Source organism: Sprattus sprattus (genome assembly GCF_963457725.1).
Source record: "Sprattus sprattus genome assembly, chromosome: 12".
Classification (NCBI taxonomy): Eukaryota; Metazoa; Chordata; class Actinopteri; order Clupeiformes; family Clupeidae; genus Sprattus; species Sprattus sprattus.
Genome location: NC_137910.1, coordinates 18,299,408 through 18,316,710, shown reverse-complemented (window position 1 = coordinate 18,316,710; position 17,303 = coordinate 18,299,408). Strand labels below are relative to the sequence as shown.

The following is a 17,303-nucleotide window of genomic DNA, read 5'->3' as shown; positions in this document are numbered from 1 at the left end:
CCTCCCAAATGACCTTCTGATCGAGGACTTCGATTTTACTAAGAGTTTAAATAGATGGACAATCAGAAACACACAGGCCTACTATATGATAGTTTATGGGCAGAGAGGACACAAGAGAAACTGAAAGGGAGCGAGGACTCATGTGACTCATGTCCGTGACGCAAATAGATTTGTCTGGTGAGATCAACGTGAGACTACATAGCTTCCATAACCACATGTAAGAGAGGTAAATCTTTCTCTGAACACGTCATGCTGGTCACAAGTTTATGGTGGGGTGGCACAGGAAAGGTAGGGCTGGTCCGGAGGGGTCTTCTCTCCCAGGCACATGGTCTCATGGGGAATCACATGTTAGGCAACCCAGTTCTATTTATTATTTTATTTATAGCATTTCAGCAACAATGATTACTTCGATTAAGCCTTGTGTGTCCCAGTCGCATTGTGGTCAGTGTTTCTTCAGTGAGTTTTAAAAAAAAATTCCAAACAACAGTGAAATGTCGATGTATTAGTGTCCCAATACAGCTTAAGAGAAAAGAGAGAGACAGACAGACAGACATACAGACACAGAGAAAGAGACAGACAGAGAGAGACCGACAGACACACAAGACAGACAAAGAGTGAGACAGACAGCGTACACAGAGAAAGAGACAGAGAGAGAGAGAGACAGACAGACAGATAGACACAGAGAAAGAGAGAGAGAGACAGAAAGACAGACAGACACAGAGAGTGACAGACAGACACGGGGGGGGGGGGGGCAGAGACAGACAGACAGAAAGAGAGAGAGAAAGCAGTCTCGCGGAGGGTGAGCATAGAGAAAGACTGAGGGGTGTGTCTTACCGATGTGTGCCCTGTCTGAGATGATGAGCCTCTTCTCCCATCCCTGAAGACCTGCAAATACACACAGTCTTAACTCTCTCTCATCTCTGCATGTGTACACATACACAAACACACACACACACACACACACACACACACACACACACACACACACACACACACACACACACAATCACAACACACACACACACACACACACACACACACACACACACACACACACACACACACACACACACACACACACACACACACACACACACACACACACACACACACAAACACACACATACCCACACACACAATTCAAATACCTTTTCCTTTGCATTCATTCTTGGCAGCCTCATCAAAGAGGCCTGGAAGATGAATGACAACACCATTCCCTGCAAGAAACACAGAGAGAAGTATTCAATCACAATATATTAACAGCATCTGATTTCATACTTCCCATTATCAACAGGGGTGTGGACAATATGCTTCGGACCGAAACATCAAAACAATGAGTTCATCATAGCTATACATTAATCAGTGCCTTACATTTTGAGAGGACTGTGCAAAAAAAGAATGCATCACATTCAATAAATTCTTTAGCTGGAACCAGAGTAGCCTAGATCACATGCCCTTAGCATTTGGACCTTAATGACAGCAAGCTGTTGTTTTAGTGTCTGAGGATGCAGCGGACTTTTAATCAGTGTAATTCATATTCTGCACCATAGCAAAAAAAGTGCTGAGTCGCTGTCGTGAGGCGAGGAAGAAGCCAGTCCACACAACACAACTGCTGGTTTGGTGCCAACACTAAAGAGGACGAGCCATTAGCAGAATGAAGCTGAGTGCGAGCAGATCAATCACACGTGCAGCACTCAACTGAGGTGGTCTGGATTACTGGCTCCACCCACTATGTGGGAAACAAAACACTTGGCATTTTTTAAAACATTGATTGGTTGGTCAGTTGACTCTATTCAGCTGAAAATGGTGGACGTGCACCTCATCTATGGATTAGTGTACGTATGTTTCCAAGTGGTGAAGGTGACATTTACACACAAAACCTCAACTCATTACCACACTAGACGGTTTGAGAGAGAGAAGAGTGGGCCTTCATTAAAGTTCCTGCTCTTGGCTCTGGCTTCCTCTCAAACAACACACTCAGGTCTGGGCTGTCTGACGCATATTCAAATCCCGCTTTAGGACAAATGACTGGCTCTTTTTATCATTTTCCATCAGGAAGGAGAAAGGACACCACCGGAGGTATCTGATCTCCCAAACAAACACCGCCGTTTTTTTGCGTCTTGACTTTGTGGCCCCTGAGCTCATACCGATGAAGGCTGTGACCTTTGGGTTGATGATTCCACTGGGGAGAAGGTGGAAGTCGTACTCCACCGAGTCCACCACTACCGTGTGTCCTGCATTGTTCCCGCCCTGCAACAGAGGAGAGGGTGAAAAACATTAGTGGAGTAGGACCAACGTGAAGCCATGTACATATGAAGGGGTAGTTGTTGAACTGTAGAAAATCAAACCTCACACACTCTCTTTCTCACACACACACACACACACACAGAAAAAGTAGGAGAGAGGGCAAAAACAGATATCACACATGAAAGGATAAACTTCTTCCTCCCGCCACCCCCCAAATAACCTTCATCAAAACAAAACACCTGGTTGAGGGGTGCTGATTGAGACCAAGAGCTACAATAATGCATAGTCTTAGGCTGTAAAAGCCAGGTGGTCTGCCATTGCCTCCACGTATCTGCGGCTCCGTATGCTGTGTGTTCTAAACTCTCCAACCGCTGGGTGAGCGCTACTGATGAGAGCATGTAGGTCCACATGAGAGGCAGCTTTATGATTCTGTGTCCCCCTAAATATAACTGAAGTAAGAACTCTAAAGTTCTCCAACACCTGTGAACTAACTGAGGCTCTCGTCTCGGTCAACTCTGTGAACATTACAGGGGAAGTAGAAAGAGGAGGAGAAGCAAAGTGTTACTCCAGAGCGGGCTTCACAGCTAGTCAGGAATCATTAGTCTTCAGTGTGTACAGAGAGCAGGACAAAAAAGGATTGAAAGAGACACCTTGACAAAGAGAACATGACGGGAGACCAAGGGTGTGTGTGTGTGTGTGTGTTTGTGTGTATGGCACCATTCATCTCCTTGGAAACACAGAACAACAAGGCAACATGTTAAAACATCAACAGCTTCTTCATTTCAAGTCTTCACCCAGGTTACACAAGCCTCATGCTGAAAGTTCCTTAAGAGGCATCACTCTGACAAACACTGACTGGCTAACATTACCGTGGAAACCATCTATGTGTGTGTGTGTTAACAGAACACTGGTAAATGTAACTGACTAAAACGACAAACAGTGCAGGGTCTGCCACTGGTATGCATGTGAGCATTATCTGAGTATGTGTTCTGGGTCTGTGTTGATCTTTATGGTTGTTGGGAATCAAAATGGTGTTGGCCCGTCAGTCAACAGGTCAACCATACATTCAGAATCTGAGACACCATATAGCCTGCAAACGCCATCAAAGGACCTCTCAGTGGCAAACGAACCAGGCTCTCAGCTAATTCCTGCTCCCATGGGTCTGAGCACCACCCAACATTAGGGGGCATTATAGGGAGCTATTCGTGGACAGCAGGATGGGGAGGGGAGGGGGGGGGGGGGGGTAAGTGTGCCCCCCTATGGATGCCTCGCCTTACTGGCTGTATTTTTGACGCAAGCACAGCCAGAAGGCCTGACAGACTACTTGACCTGGTGCATAATAGGGTCCTCTTAAGGGTGTGTGGTGGTGGCAGGGGGGTTGCGGGCAACACCCTGCCCCAAAGGGTCACAAGACTGCACCATGTCGAAAAAAATAAATATGACCTTGCCCCTGGGGGCCGGGAAGGTCAAGAGGCAGCTAACATTGCACAGACCAATGGAGAACTACCCTGAACGACTTTGAAGGTGGGTGTGGGGTGACAGGCCTTTTTCTGAGACCTTAAAAAGTGGGTCCCTTAGAGAGAGTTAATGTGGCACCTCATGGGCTGGCTGCACCATCCACCTGCCTGTCAATCTATTTCTGTTTTTGATGGACGTAGCTGAAGTGTGAACGAAAAAGCCAACAGATGTAGACCTAGTCAGATCACTTGCTTGTGAAGACACCCTCAACACGTGGTTAGCCAAGGAGTGAAAAACAGCTCCCCCCCAGCACTGCTGAAACGTGCTCCCGCCATTAACCTGGAACATTTCTCACATCTGATTCAAGTCCTGCCACCCCTTGTGACTGCCTACGCATCAAGAATGACAGACGCTCCTGGACGGACGCCCATGTTCCAAGGCCCCCGCTGTCTAAAGCTGAAGTAACCAGCAGAGCACCGTGCTACACCGATAAGGAAGGTGTGGGATTGTGGCGCGGGAGAATGGAGTGGGGGGCAATTTATCCCCTGACGCGCCACATTATCAGCAGCTGAGGGGGGTGGGACATGACATGCTACATTACGCCCCGCTGAGGAAAAGAAGCCAGTTAGTTCTGTCCTTGGGTGCCCCGCTTTGGCTCAACCAGGAGAAGCAAGATTTGTTCTTGATGGCCCAGTGAGACTTTACTTTACTGGGCAACTGTGAAACCAGTGCATGTTTCAATAACAATCTACCCACACTGGACAAAAGTATATGGCAAAGCACCTAGCCACGCAGTCTCCATTAACAATCTTGTGTAATACAAAATGGGTCGTTCTGAAGAGCTCAATGACTTTAAGCATGATACTGTAATGCCACCTTTGCAATAAGACGGTTCGTGAAATTTCATCCCTGCTAGGTATTCCACGGTCAACTGTAAGTGATATTATTATAAAGCGTTTAGGGACGCCGGCAACTCAGCCACGAAGCGGAAGACCACGTAATATCACAAAGGTGGGGCGCATGGTGCGTAAAAGTTCCGAGCTTCCACTGGCGTTAATGTAAGCACAAAAAACTGTGTGGCAGGAGCTTCATGGAATGGGTTTCCATGGCTGAGCAGGTGCATGCAAGCCTTGCATCGCCAAGCATTGGATGGAGTGGCTGAAAGCACATCGACACTGAACTGTGGAGCAGTGGAAACGTGTTCTGTGGAGTGACGACTCACGTCACGCTCTCTGTTTGGCAGTCAGATGGGCGAGTCTTTGGTGGTGTTTGGTGGAGGAGGGAAAATGGTATGGGGCTGTTTTTAGAGTTAGGGGCTAGGCCCCTTATCACCACTGAACAGCTATCTTAATGCTTCAGCATACCAAGACATTTTGGACAATGCTATGCTTCCATATTTGTGGCCTACTCCTAGGTTGATGATAGAATGACTGTTAACAGACATGGGATGACACACATAGTTTACACACATAGTTTATATCGATATAGTTTAAAGTGTTACATATTCCATTTCTTCCGTAAAGCCATGTCTTTGTTTGCTACTCTCCTCTCACACTCTGTGCAACCCCGCACCCACTTTCTGACTCTTCCTTTTTATATATTATATATATATATATACATATATATACACACACATATATATATATATATATATATATATATATATATATATATACTTTATTTTTAAAGAAACCAAGATACAATAAAACATAATGGAACAAGCTGTTGGTCACCTAAACATTTATACTGATGGTACACCAATGGAAATACATGTCACTTCACACAGTAACAGATCAGTGATGATCCTGCAAGGTCACAAACACAATCCATTTTTCCCAATACTGCAAACATTTATCAACATTTTAATTTGGGGGTTATGAAATATCTAATCAGATTCCGCCAACAGAATTCCCTCCAAAGACCCGAGCTGGTGGAAGTGGTCTGCACAGGGCACATATTTGACCAGTCCTCCTCTGAAATGACAAGTCCAGATTCTTTCTCTTATTTTATTCGAACCTTATCTCTTGAGTGTTTTCTACTGGATTGAATACTTGAGTATAATTTTTAAACAAGTTTCCTGTTGTCCATATTTTTATATAATGAATGTCAAACAAATTGGTATCACATTTCTCCTTGGATTTAATCTCATTATTAAAATAGGTCCTGGTTTGTAGCTCAAGACCTTTCAATAAGAACGAACTTCTCAAAAAGACAGAATGCTACCTGCTAGGATATTTTTGTGATTGTGAAAAATATCTCCGCTTTCCAAGGCACTTGCAAAGGTGTTTAGTGTAGGAAAGATAGTTTAGTGCTAGCTGCATGATATCTTCAGACAAAACTAAAACAATCTGGCGATTGCGATGCTGTCTTGATATGTGCCAGTTTTGTCCTTGTATACTGCAAGTTTTGTCTGTGGTTAGGCGAATAAAGTTTTTTACGCGTTTGATAGCATATTATAATCACACCAGATTGTGATAACATAGATGTTTTATGGTAAACAATATTACCTGGTGGAACTGTCAAGAGGAGATTTTCTTTACAGCGCATTTACAGCTTGGGGTTGCTCCTGACACATCAGCATAAACATACGGAATACCTCCCCAAAGAACAGTGTGTTAATTATATTTTGCATATAATGTTAATGCTAAAAATAGGTTAGTTACTTTAAAAAGAAAATAAAGTGAAGGCAAAACCTATGGACTATTCATGCAGTTCATTCACGTTTTGCAAAACAATGTCACTACACTAATCAGTAATTTCATTAAAAACATCTGATTCTGAAGTATTTCTATATTCTCCGCTCAAAGTTCCCAGAAATCAGCATCAATATTCTAGAATTGTTACTGGGAGAGAAATAACTGTACTCCATTTGAATCACTGCTATTGTTGTTGAAAGCAACTGAAAGAACATTCTCAGAGATAGGCATTTTTGTATTTAATATGGGTATTGATTTATATAATGTTTTGTGTACATGTTTTGCAGCTGTATATTTTCAAACAGGAAGCAAGTCCTGTTTTTGCATTTTATTTTGATGACAGTCTGTTTTAATAAAGGTGCTTAAGACATCTCACAAGTGGCTTTGCCTTACAACTGAACATTTAGCCTGTGGAAAATACATATAAATATTTTGTATCGCCATTCAGACAAAAATTACCTACGTATGATTTTTGGAGCATAGTGCCTGGCCCTACCTCCATGTCAAAAACATTCTGCATCATTGTTGTCGATGGTATTACATCATGTCACCACATGAATTTTGCATGAATTTGCATTTTAAAAGCATGAACTAAAGCGTACGAATTTCCCAGAATTTTGACTGTCAGAGAATTCCAAATCAGTAACCGGTAGTCTGCCTGAATTTTAATAAATTTAATACATTTTTACTAACAATTACCAAATAAGATAACTAGGTAACCAGCAAATGTTTTAATTATCTGAAGAACAAGGTTCTGTTTTTAATTGAAACATTTGTAATATTGTTATTGCTCTTCTGGGTTTATTATTGTAAACAATGGAAAGCTCTACAAAGTGCCAAGGAAACACCGGTAAATCGTGTGTGAGAACTTTGATGGCTAATGGCCATTTTGGGGACTGTTTTTTTATTTTATTTTAGTCATACTGAGTAACCTGTGATAGTAATGAGCTGCTTCATCATGATTATTGTTTTATTATAACTGTTCATATAAAGGAAATCTTCAAGCCACTTTTTATGTTTTAATCATTTTCATATGTTAATCTTTCTTGTTTGCTTTCCTCATTGAATTTTTTTTTTATTAATTGATAATGTTGGTGCTTTTTTTAACTGAGAAAAGACAAAATGGTATTTAGTGTATGAACTTGATGATATATACTGTGATATAAAACAGATACTGTCAATACAGTTGAACATAATATGATACAAAATCAGCCACCCCTAGTTCACAGTGAAAACAGATACAGGTTTTATTTGACCTGTTCTGCCTCTGAACCGAGTACTGATATCTGACACAAACAGACCCCTGAAAGCATGCATTTTGTGACACATTTAGCTAAGTGCAATCTAATGGATGAAAAGAAGGCTTTACTCAGGCCGTGCTGTGGTGTGTGCCAAGATAAGACAAAGACAACGGATTTCATGGTGCAGGCTGTGGAGGAAAACAACTGTTGCCTTAAGGAAGGCAAACAAATGTGCCCAGTTGTCTGGCAGGTTTGGGTTGTGATATTCTAACTCCAACAGAAATGGTTCATTTTACATATCAAAATCACAGCATGTGAAGTATCTTAAGGTCTGTGAAGTATCTTAAAGCCAGTAAAGTAGTTCTGTATTTATGTAGGACCACAGAGGCTTTTGCCAGGACACCTTTGCTTAAAACTCACAGACATTAAAAGCCAACAGTCAAAGGTCAGACTATTCTCCGGTAACACATAGTTTTTTTTAAAATAATTAATTAGGTTGGAGTAGCATATGGTTTCAGCCTTGCACAGACCAGGTGGAGAGATAAAGCATGGAGGAGCTCAATAGCAGGCCTCTCCTCCAATAGTGACAAGTGACAAGTAAGGAAAGGCAATCGAGGACCACTTGCTGTGGCAGCTCTTTTTATAAAAAGACACTATCTGCTTTCACTCATGCTGCTTCTCTCTCTCTCTCTCTCTCCAACAAAAACGCAGGTGCCCTGAGCCATTAAGTTGTTTATTTTTACATATGCATAGCCTTGGTATGCAAGCATCTCCAACAGCAGGAGAATCCATGTTATGTGAACTCACTATCAATATGGTGTATATAGTAAGACAGCGAGGAGTGAGGCCCTGCTAACCTCACATATCCTTCCCACTAGGTCAGCTGTGCCTGTAGAGTTCTAGCAGAGGAGTCCCTGCACCTGTTTCAGTATGGTGGGTAATGAACGTCAATTTCCTCTTTCAGTGGCCACATTAATGTTGGAGAGACTATGTGTACGGGTATGTGTGCGAGAGTGATAGGGAGAGGGAGACAGAGAAAGAGAGAGACAGAGAGAGAGTGGCAGACAGAGAGAGAGAGAGAGAGAGAGAGAGAGAGAGTGAGTGCGCGCGAGAGAGAGACACAGAGATAGACAGAGAGACAGAGAGAGCGCGCACCAGAGAGAGAGACAGAGAAAGAGAGAGATGCTTGAAGCTCCAGGCAACCGAGAACATGCTGATAGCTGGTGATGAAGAGTTTTGTCGCAAAGTACTGAGATTCTGCACTACTCAAGAACCCATAAGAAATTTGCAAGAGAATGTTTACAACTGATTCACAGTGCCACCCTACTGACCAGGAGTAACAGTCTTATCTATTTATCATAGCACTTATGACAACAAAAAACGGATATCCACCTCTTATGAGAGAATAACAGGAACAAGGATTTAACAGACTGCTTGATTGATTAGCATGCCATGTTACAAGAGTGCTACACGAGAGACTGCTGGGGTTCCCTAGCTCCCAAGTTAAGCTGTTTTGTTGACCTTAGTATTGATACCTATACATTATTCCAAGAACATCTTCTGTAATGAATTTAGCTACGTGTGATCAAAGCATTAATAGTTTACGATCTCATTGTCAATACCAAACATCAGTACATTCAAGGTGACATTAGCTGGGATGCTTGCTAGCAAGTGGAAATGGATTTGTTGCAGCTGATTAAGCCTTCTTTCAATTTGCCAATGAACGGGCAAACTTGATGGGATGCGTCTCAAGTTCAGAGCAACAATCAGCAACAACAATCATTTGAATGTGCCATAGCTTCAAGTCAATATGACTCCGCGAATAAAACTAAACAATGCCGCCATTTAGAAGTATGCATATTGCAATTACCTAGAGCAGCTAACTGTTAGCTACCAGGCAAATCACCAACACTAATCTTGGATATCTTTTTTGTTATCCCGTTGGTTAACGTAAGTGACCTAGCAATTGGCTTGAATGGCTTGTCAACTTCGTGTCAGAGGGGTAACAATCCACTTTGCAGACTAGGTTAGGCTTGCTGTACTTGTCATAGCTGTCGTGCCCGAGGGCTAGCCATTTTAGCTTTCTCCCGTGTTGGCTCGCTACTTTAAACTGCTCCCTGTGCACTGTGCAAAATCCTTTACCATAATGACTTATCATATAACGCCAGTCTCGTCAATTGAAAGGACTGCTCGTTTCCTACCACATCAGTAAACAGAACGGATAATACCAGCCTAATCTACCAAAGCAAGGTAGCGGTAATGTTACACACAGTTTAATCAGCTGGATCTGTTGGCAGAAAATGGCTTGGTTACGTTAACTGTTACCTGACATCTGCAGACTATGTCTGCATCCTGAGCGAGTAAATCCACCACCTTTCCCTTTCCCTCATCGCCCCACTGAGCACCGAGCACCACAGTGACCCTGTTGCCAATATTTGAAGCAAAGATCCGTGAATCCGCGTTGCCACTACTACTGTTGGCTCCTCCATTCTGTGCCCCGGCTGCCTGTTCACTCCCGCTCGCTGACATGTCTCCTGCTCCAATTCCGAGCTGAGAGAGAAGAGACACTGCGCGCTCAGAATGTGCGTATGAGTATCGAGCACGCCCCCTTTTGAGTGTGTAGGTTCTAATCTTGTACTAACAGTGTTTAGGAAAAGTTGAGGAAGTAGATGTATACTGCATTGCTTACCCATGGTTTTAACATTAACAGCGTAATTTCAAATATCTTGAATATATTACATAGACATAATTTACACGTAATAAACATATAATAACCTAAATAACCTTACTAAATATACAAGATAAATATACAATACAGTAGCCTATGCTAAAACATAAAACAACCTATACATATAATACTTACATACACAACATATAATAAACTATGCTAACCTATTAACTTCCTATTAGGGCTGTCAGCGTTAACGCGTTAATCTATGAGATTAATGTGACCGCGATTAACTCGTTAAGATATTTTAATGCCGTTAACGCAACTTTGTTTACTTCCGGTGTGCGGAATTAATTTACACGTCAAAGAGGAGTTTTATTTTGACACACGCACACAGTTCCCTGGGTGGTCTGAGTTCGTGCCCCCCTCCTTCTCCCGCTCTAACGTTACTCTTCTCCCTGTCACCTCTTCTTTCCCTGTTTCAAATCTTTTATGGAAGAGGTTTGCTATCTATTTTCAACCCTGACATGCTAGGTCTCGCTAGCATTTATGCTAACATGTTAGCTGGGCTAACTAGCTACCTGTGTGGGGCATGACCGTGTTTCTAGCATTCTCTGGAGGGGGGAGGTTGGAAAACTCAGAAGCCAGAGCCGAACAGCTAATTAATTTAGGTGTCGTTGGTGTTTTACAGAAGTCACAACAAAGAACAACCGGCCATTAATGTTTTGTCCGAACCAGAGTCTGAAGCAGTCAATGTCACAACTGTTCAAAACTAATCACATATTTACGTACGGTTTTTATGAATAGCCTGCCTTTATTGAACTCGGACAGCGACAGATAAATGCACTTGTTCACACAAACAAGCACAAGAGCATGAAATCAGATTATTCACATTGCAAGAACGGAATGAAATAGCCTACACATTACACACGACCGGCATCTGCCAAGCCTTCACGTTGTATGCTACAACGGAGGAGGCACAACAAACGAGAGAATCTTTTTCTTTCTTGCGGCAACGATTGTTATAAAACTACCATCATAGTCCAACCATCGAAGTCTAATCCATGTTGTTGTGGAGAACAGCCTCATTAGAATCTGCATCGACAACGTAGCAGAAATATCTTTACAGTAGATCTCTTCGTTTATCCCTCTCCTGATGACATTTTCTTTTAAACTTCCCATGATGCTTTGCCGATAGCAATCGCGTTGTCACAAAAGTTTTTTCAACATTGTCTAAAATACATGCTGTCTGGAGTGATTACTAGTTTAAAAATAATAATAATATTAATTTAATCGCGATTAATCTAGATTAATGAATTTCAAAATGTGAGATTAATTAGTTATTTTTTTTTAATCTATTGACAGCCCTACTTCCTATACTTCCTTAAAGACAAATCCAATCACTGTAAGTGTCAGGCCAAACTTCATGACTTTGGAAAGGTCAATTAATGTGATAAATTAAAGCTGCTGTTTAAAACTAGGCTTAGATGAACGCCTAGAAAAACCTAAAAGCTTACATTTCTTCAACGCAAGTTTATGAGCCACGCCCCTAATGTATGATGACCCCTGTCGGCTCGTGTGATACGTTTGATTGGCAAATCGTAGATTCCGACAAGCCCTCCTTTACTCAGTCAAGGTCAACATGCTAGCTGTGAACCAAGCTAATATTCTTAGCTAGCTTATATATAAACGATTTGAGTGTCATTAATAGTTCTGAGATTAAATTAATTAAGAGCATGTCAGTCTTCACTGGTGGTTGTAAAATGAATCATATTTCACTGGCTATGATGGTATTGTTGATCCTTCTGAATTTCCAACTTGTCAGAGGGATATGGAGGTACGTCTTTGGATAAGTTTCCAGGGCCGTTGCTCACGCTAGCCAACATGGTGTAAACTTAGTTAGCTTGCTTTGCTAGCATCAGGTGTGTTGAAACCATTGATGAAAAATGTCTTATTTTCTGCAATAGATACAGCACTGTAATGAAGAATGAGGAATTATTCACGATTCGTAATCCGGTGAGTCCAAATCTATTTAAATTGTAACCAAAAGTTAATCTCATCAAATAATATTTTAGTGATGAACCTGGCATTTTCTTCAGTAGTTAACTCCTTTGTCTTTGCATTTTTAAAAACCGTTGGTTTCCAGCGGTTCCATGGCAATGTTGCGAAAGCCCATTATTCCGACAGCCCGCTGTTCCGAAATTGTGAGCACAGCAACGTAAACCACTATAGCCCACATGCACATCCCACTGAATTGAACACACAACCATAAACATATAAATGCATTCATTTCACAAGCAGGAACTTAAATTCAGAATATTATTATACACACATGGAATTTGCATCGCGATGATAAAAAAAAGCTTGTATGATAGCCAATGCATGCATGCCTTGTCAGTGCTTGTTATGTCCTGTGACAATCTGCCAGTGATTTACTTCTCACAAATGGTACCCCATATTCAAAACCAGAGTAGGCTAAATTCAAAAATACTGCCTAGGAAAAGTGATATGCGTGATAGCCCGGTGAGCGTCTCCGCTGCCTAAATTAAAAGCTGTGTGTGTTTTCTGCCACTTAAACTAGTTCTAAAGTATGCCAGGGGGACTTTTTTTTTCTCGCAATAATGAGATTTCGGAACACTGGGCCGTCCCCGTTTCGAGCAGCCTTCTGGGACAGTAACCCACCGGTGGGATTTTTTATTTTATTGTTGTCAAAACTCCGCGAGTTTTGTCCTAGAGACATATCAAGAAAACCCACATGAACCTTGAACCCTTTAGCCTACTTAAAATAGATACAGTTCGAAAATAAAATATAAATAAGCAATTTGTAAGGAGAATAGAGCTGATCTCTTGCACATTTCAGTCTGTGAGTGAGGTTTCTGCTGCTAAGAACCCACCCACTGGCAAATGACAGCTATTCATATGATAAGCAGTGTTGGGCAAGTTACTGAAAATTAGTACTTAGTTACAGTTACTAGTTACTTCTTTTACAGGTAATTGGATTACTTCACCAGTTACTGTATATCAAAAGTAATTAGTTACTAGGCAAAGTAACTTTTAAGTTACTTTTATATCTGCGCTTAAATGTAATGAATATGAACAGTACTGAACAGTCAAATACAATAAACATATTTTTTTAACCTTTTTATTTTAAAGTAACACAATGCAACAATTATACTTCAGGATTAGGGTTAGGATAAGCAGTTAAACCTTAAAATAACAGCTTGAAAAAAATTGGGGCGCTACAATAACTTTTAATATGGAGAATCACCTCTGTGCCATTGCCATACCAGGGTCCATAGGCGTATAACTTCGTTCTGTAGTTTTGCCTGTGGCAGCCCAAATGTCTACAGTCTGCTGAACTAGTAAGTAGCTTATTTGCCGTCTTGCTTTGTCTTGTGTTGCACTTGCTTGATGACTGTGTAAGGACAGTCGTTGAGTAACTAGTTTGTCATAATGTTAAAGTCAGCACATTTCAAGAGATTTCGTTAGTTTTAGCTGCTAGCATACCGTTAGCGAATAGCTATTGATCCGTTGTGCTGCTTTAACCAACAGGGCTACAGGCCTTCAAATCAAGCAGCAGTACAAAAGTCACTTACGGTGCAAGACCATGACAGCGACGCGACCCGCTTCCATCGCTTTGAGTGGCCGTGGTGTAGCGTGTGGAAATAGCATAGTCACTTGTCTTTATATCAAAACTGTCATTGTGTTCAAATAAGCCCAGGATTAAATATATAACATACCAGGAGCAACAACAAACCCTAACAATGCCATCCAAGCCTTTCTTTATAGCGAATTAAACGACCAAACGATGCCACAGTCCTACAATTTTCAAACCGTCACAGACGACGCCAAACAATCTCATTGGCCGCTGCTGGGAAAAATCGCTCCTCATTTGCATATACGTTTCAACATGTTCAAATTTTTATCGGTCGCGTCGCCCAAATCGCTGGTCTACGTCACAATGGATTGGCTCTGTCAAGCTAAAAAGGCACCGGATGCCTAAAAGAGCCCGGGTGATGTAATGTTGACTTTCGAACGACTCTTGAGTGACAGTTGCTATGCCAACGCCAATACGTCACCATAACGCGATTTACTTCAGAGCATCTTGCATTGTACTTTGCTACCTGAGACCAGCTTGCTTGTATTTGACCTACAATAAACCAACCAAAACAACCATGTGCTTGATGTTTGACTTTGGTAGGAAAGTGGTTGATTCGCTAGTTGGTTATAGTATCAAAGTAAGCACATTTCATTAGCTAGCTCGTGCTAGTGTAACAAGCTATCTTGTTAGCTTGAAGCTATTCATCTGTTGTTGTGCTTTAATTAGGAAAGTCCTTAATGTGTTGTGATTTTAAGACATATCTGACGGCACCAACAATTAAATTTGAACAAAACAGGGCATTGTTTGCACAACATTTTACTAAAGAACAACGGGGGCTTGCTAGCTTTGACATGCTAGCGGACATTGCTAACTTACAGGTTACCAGCAGGCAGGTGTAGCTAAAACTTTTTATTCGCTTAATATTGTGCCTAAACGGATACTATGTACCCCGACACTTTTTGGCTATCAGTCAGAGAGTCTCAAGAGTAGTTCGAAAGCCATCAGCTACGTTTTAGTCGCTTAATATTGTCGCACAAAAGGAGGAATTGCTATTAGCAATATAGATGCTAGCGCGCGAAACCTGTTGATGTGTGCTTACTTACAAAAGACCGGCAGCCAATATTAAGCGTGTAAAAAGTACCTGATGGCTTTCGAACAACTCTTGAGACTCTCTGACTGATAGCTAAAAAGTGTCCGGGTGCGTAGTGTCCGTTAAGGCACAATATTAAGCGACTAAAAAGTAGCTGATGGCTTTCGAACGACTCTGAGACTTAAAGCTAATAAGCGCCCGGCCTACGTGGTGACCGGATTTCGTAATGCTAACGTTGGCATAGAAACTGTCACTCAAGAGGCGTTCGAAAGTCAACATTACGTCACCCGGGCTCTTTTGGGCATCCGGTGCCTTTTTAGCTTGACAGCTCCCGTTGAAATGCATTGGGTTTAGAAATTGCGTCGCTCATAACGGTGTCATGGATTTGCACCGTTATAACACTTAACTTAATACAAAAAAAACTGTCTCAGTCATTTAACAGTGTTTCTTTTACTACATTAGGCCCAATGAAGTAAAAGTGATTGGCCTAGAGCAGTGGTTCTCAACCTTTTTTCAGTTTTGTACCCCCTGTGAAATATTTTTAAGTACCCCCTAACCAGCACAAAGCATTTTTGATTGAAAAAAAAATATGTTATACACAGCTCTATGCCATCATTGTCCGATTTATTAAACTGTCAGCACTGAAGATTGAACATTGGATATTGTTGCATTGAACTGAGTGCGTTTGCAATTACATTTTAGTAAGAAACTTGTGCTTGTGCTTCGCTGAAAATCTTTGTCAGTCTTGGTGGCAAGGAGGCAACTGCTGTGATCAAGCTCTTCTCCGGGCACAGTCTGTTTCTCTGCTTTGTTTTGATCAGTCATTGCAGAGAAGGAGGCCTAACATAAATATGTGGAGGCAAAGGGTAGTAGCTGCTTCAAAGCTTTCTCTCCCAGGTCAGGGTGCTCCTGCTTCACACACATCCAAAACTGTGTGAGTGTGGATGTGGCAAACTTCATCTGGAGCCCACGGTCAGATGACACTTCCATGAGTGTTTCCTGATTAGTGACAGAGCTTCCACATGCTTCGGACAAGAAAAATGGGTTTTTCACCCAATCCAGCTGTGTAGATTTCTCCTCCATGTCAGGAAAGTAGGAAATTGAAAATTAAAATGTTGAATCAATTTGGTCTAATGTCCCACGATGACCAACTGGACTGGAGCTCTGTCCACATCCTCACTAGAGAGAAAATCATCCATCTGAGGAAAGCAGGTGAAATCCCCCTGTGCAGAGGCTCTTCTCCACAGCTCTGCTTTCTTTGGGAAGCCTCCCACCTTGTCATACAGGTTTAAAAAGCTGGTGTCCTTTCCCTGCAGACATATTCAGTTCGTTCAGTTTGCTGAATATATCTGCCAGATAGCATATATTTGCAAGCCAGTCTGTGTGGCATTGGGGGATCTGTGCTCAATCAGAAAGGTCTGTACTTCAGATCGTAATTTTAACAGCCGTTTGAGTATTCTCCCTGGAGAGAGCCAATGCACTTCTGTGTGCAGCAGCAGTTGTGTGTGTTCAGCTCCCATGTTTTCGCGAAAAAAATCGCGCTTATTATACAGTTACTTGCCAAAACGATAGAAAAAACAAAGAAAAAAAATAGTTCTGAACGCAAATGCTGAGCAATCCACCTTCTGACTTCAAGTTTCAATGACCTTCCGTTACGTTAACTAACCGAACTAGCCTACTTGCGGAATGATATGCAATGTGAATTAGAAGCAAAAAACCCATTGCCATGCAATGACAGCGGTGATAAACTTTACGCAGTAGTGAATATCAAGGAATTACAAACCTGCGAACGCAGACATTTAACCCACATATGGCCCATACAAATCAACGTACATTTTGGAACATTCTGAAGAGCCGTATAATAAGATTTTTGGGTGGAGGCTTATTTTAAATATATATTTTTTTTAATCTCACGTACCCCCTGGACTACCTTCACGTACCCCCAGGGGTACGCGTACCCCCGGTTGAGAACCACTGGCCTAGAGTATTAACACTAATTCAAAGAGAAAACAAAGGTACCTTGAGGTGCAGCATATAATTGAATATGTGATTAGAGCTGGGTTTCGATTCAAATTTCAAGAATCGATTCGATTCCGATTTTTAAGTTTCAGAATCGATTTTTTCCGATTTTCTCAGATTCCATCCGATTCGATCCAATTTCGATCTGATTTCCGATTCGATCCGATTTCGATTGGATCCGGGGGTTAATGTTATTAAAAATGAAAAATGTATTTGAACCGTTTCCTTCACTTCATGACTGTGTAGAGAAGCAACATATTAAAACTAGTATTATATCAATATT

At 41.7% G+C, this 17,303-nt stretch overlaps 1 protein-coding gene across 1 annotated transcript in view; it reads right to left on the bottom strand.

The window, feature by feature from the left end:
- Positions 1 to 10,171, bottom strand: part of adss2 (adenylosuccinate synthase 2) — a gene marked incomplete at its 5' end in the record, with an annotated part of 25,149 nt that extends 14,978 nt beyond the window's left edge. The window contains 4 exons of the mRNA XM_080848378.1: positions 835 to 885; positions 1,149 to 1,217; positions 2,148 to 2,250; positions 9,968 to 10,171. Coding sequence (XP_080704504.1) covers positions 835 to 885; positions 1,149 to 1,217; positions 2,148 to 2,250; positions 9,968 to 10,171 — 427 coding nt within the window. The remainder of the gene's footprint in view (positions 1 to 834; positions 886 to 1,148; positions 1,218 to 2,147; positions 2,251 to 9,967) is intronic.
- Positions 10,172 to 17,303: the final 7,132 nt, after the last annotated feature.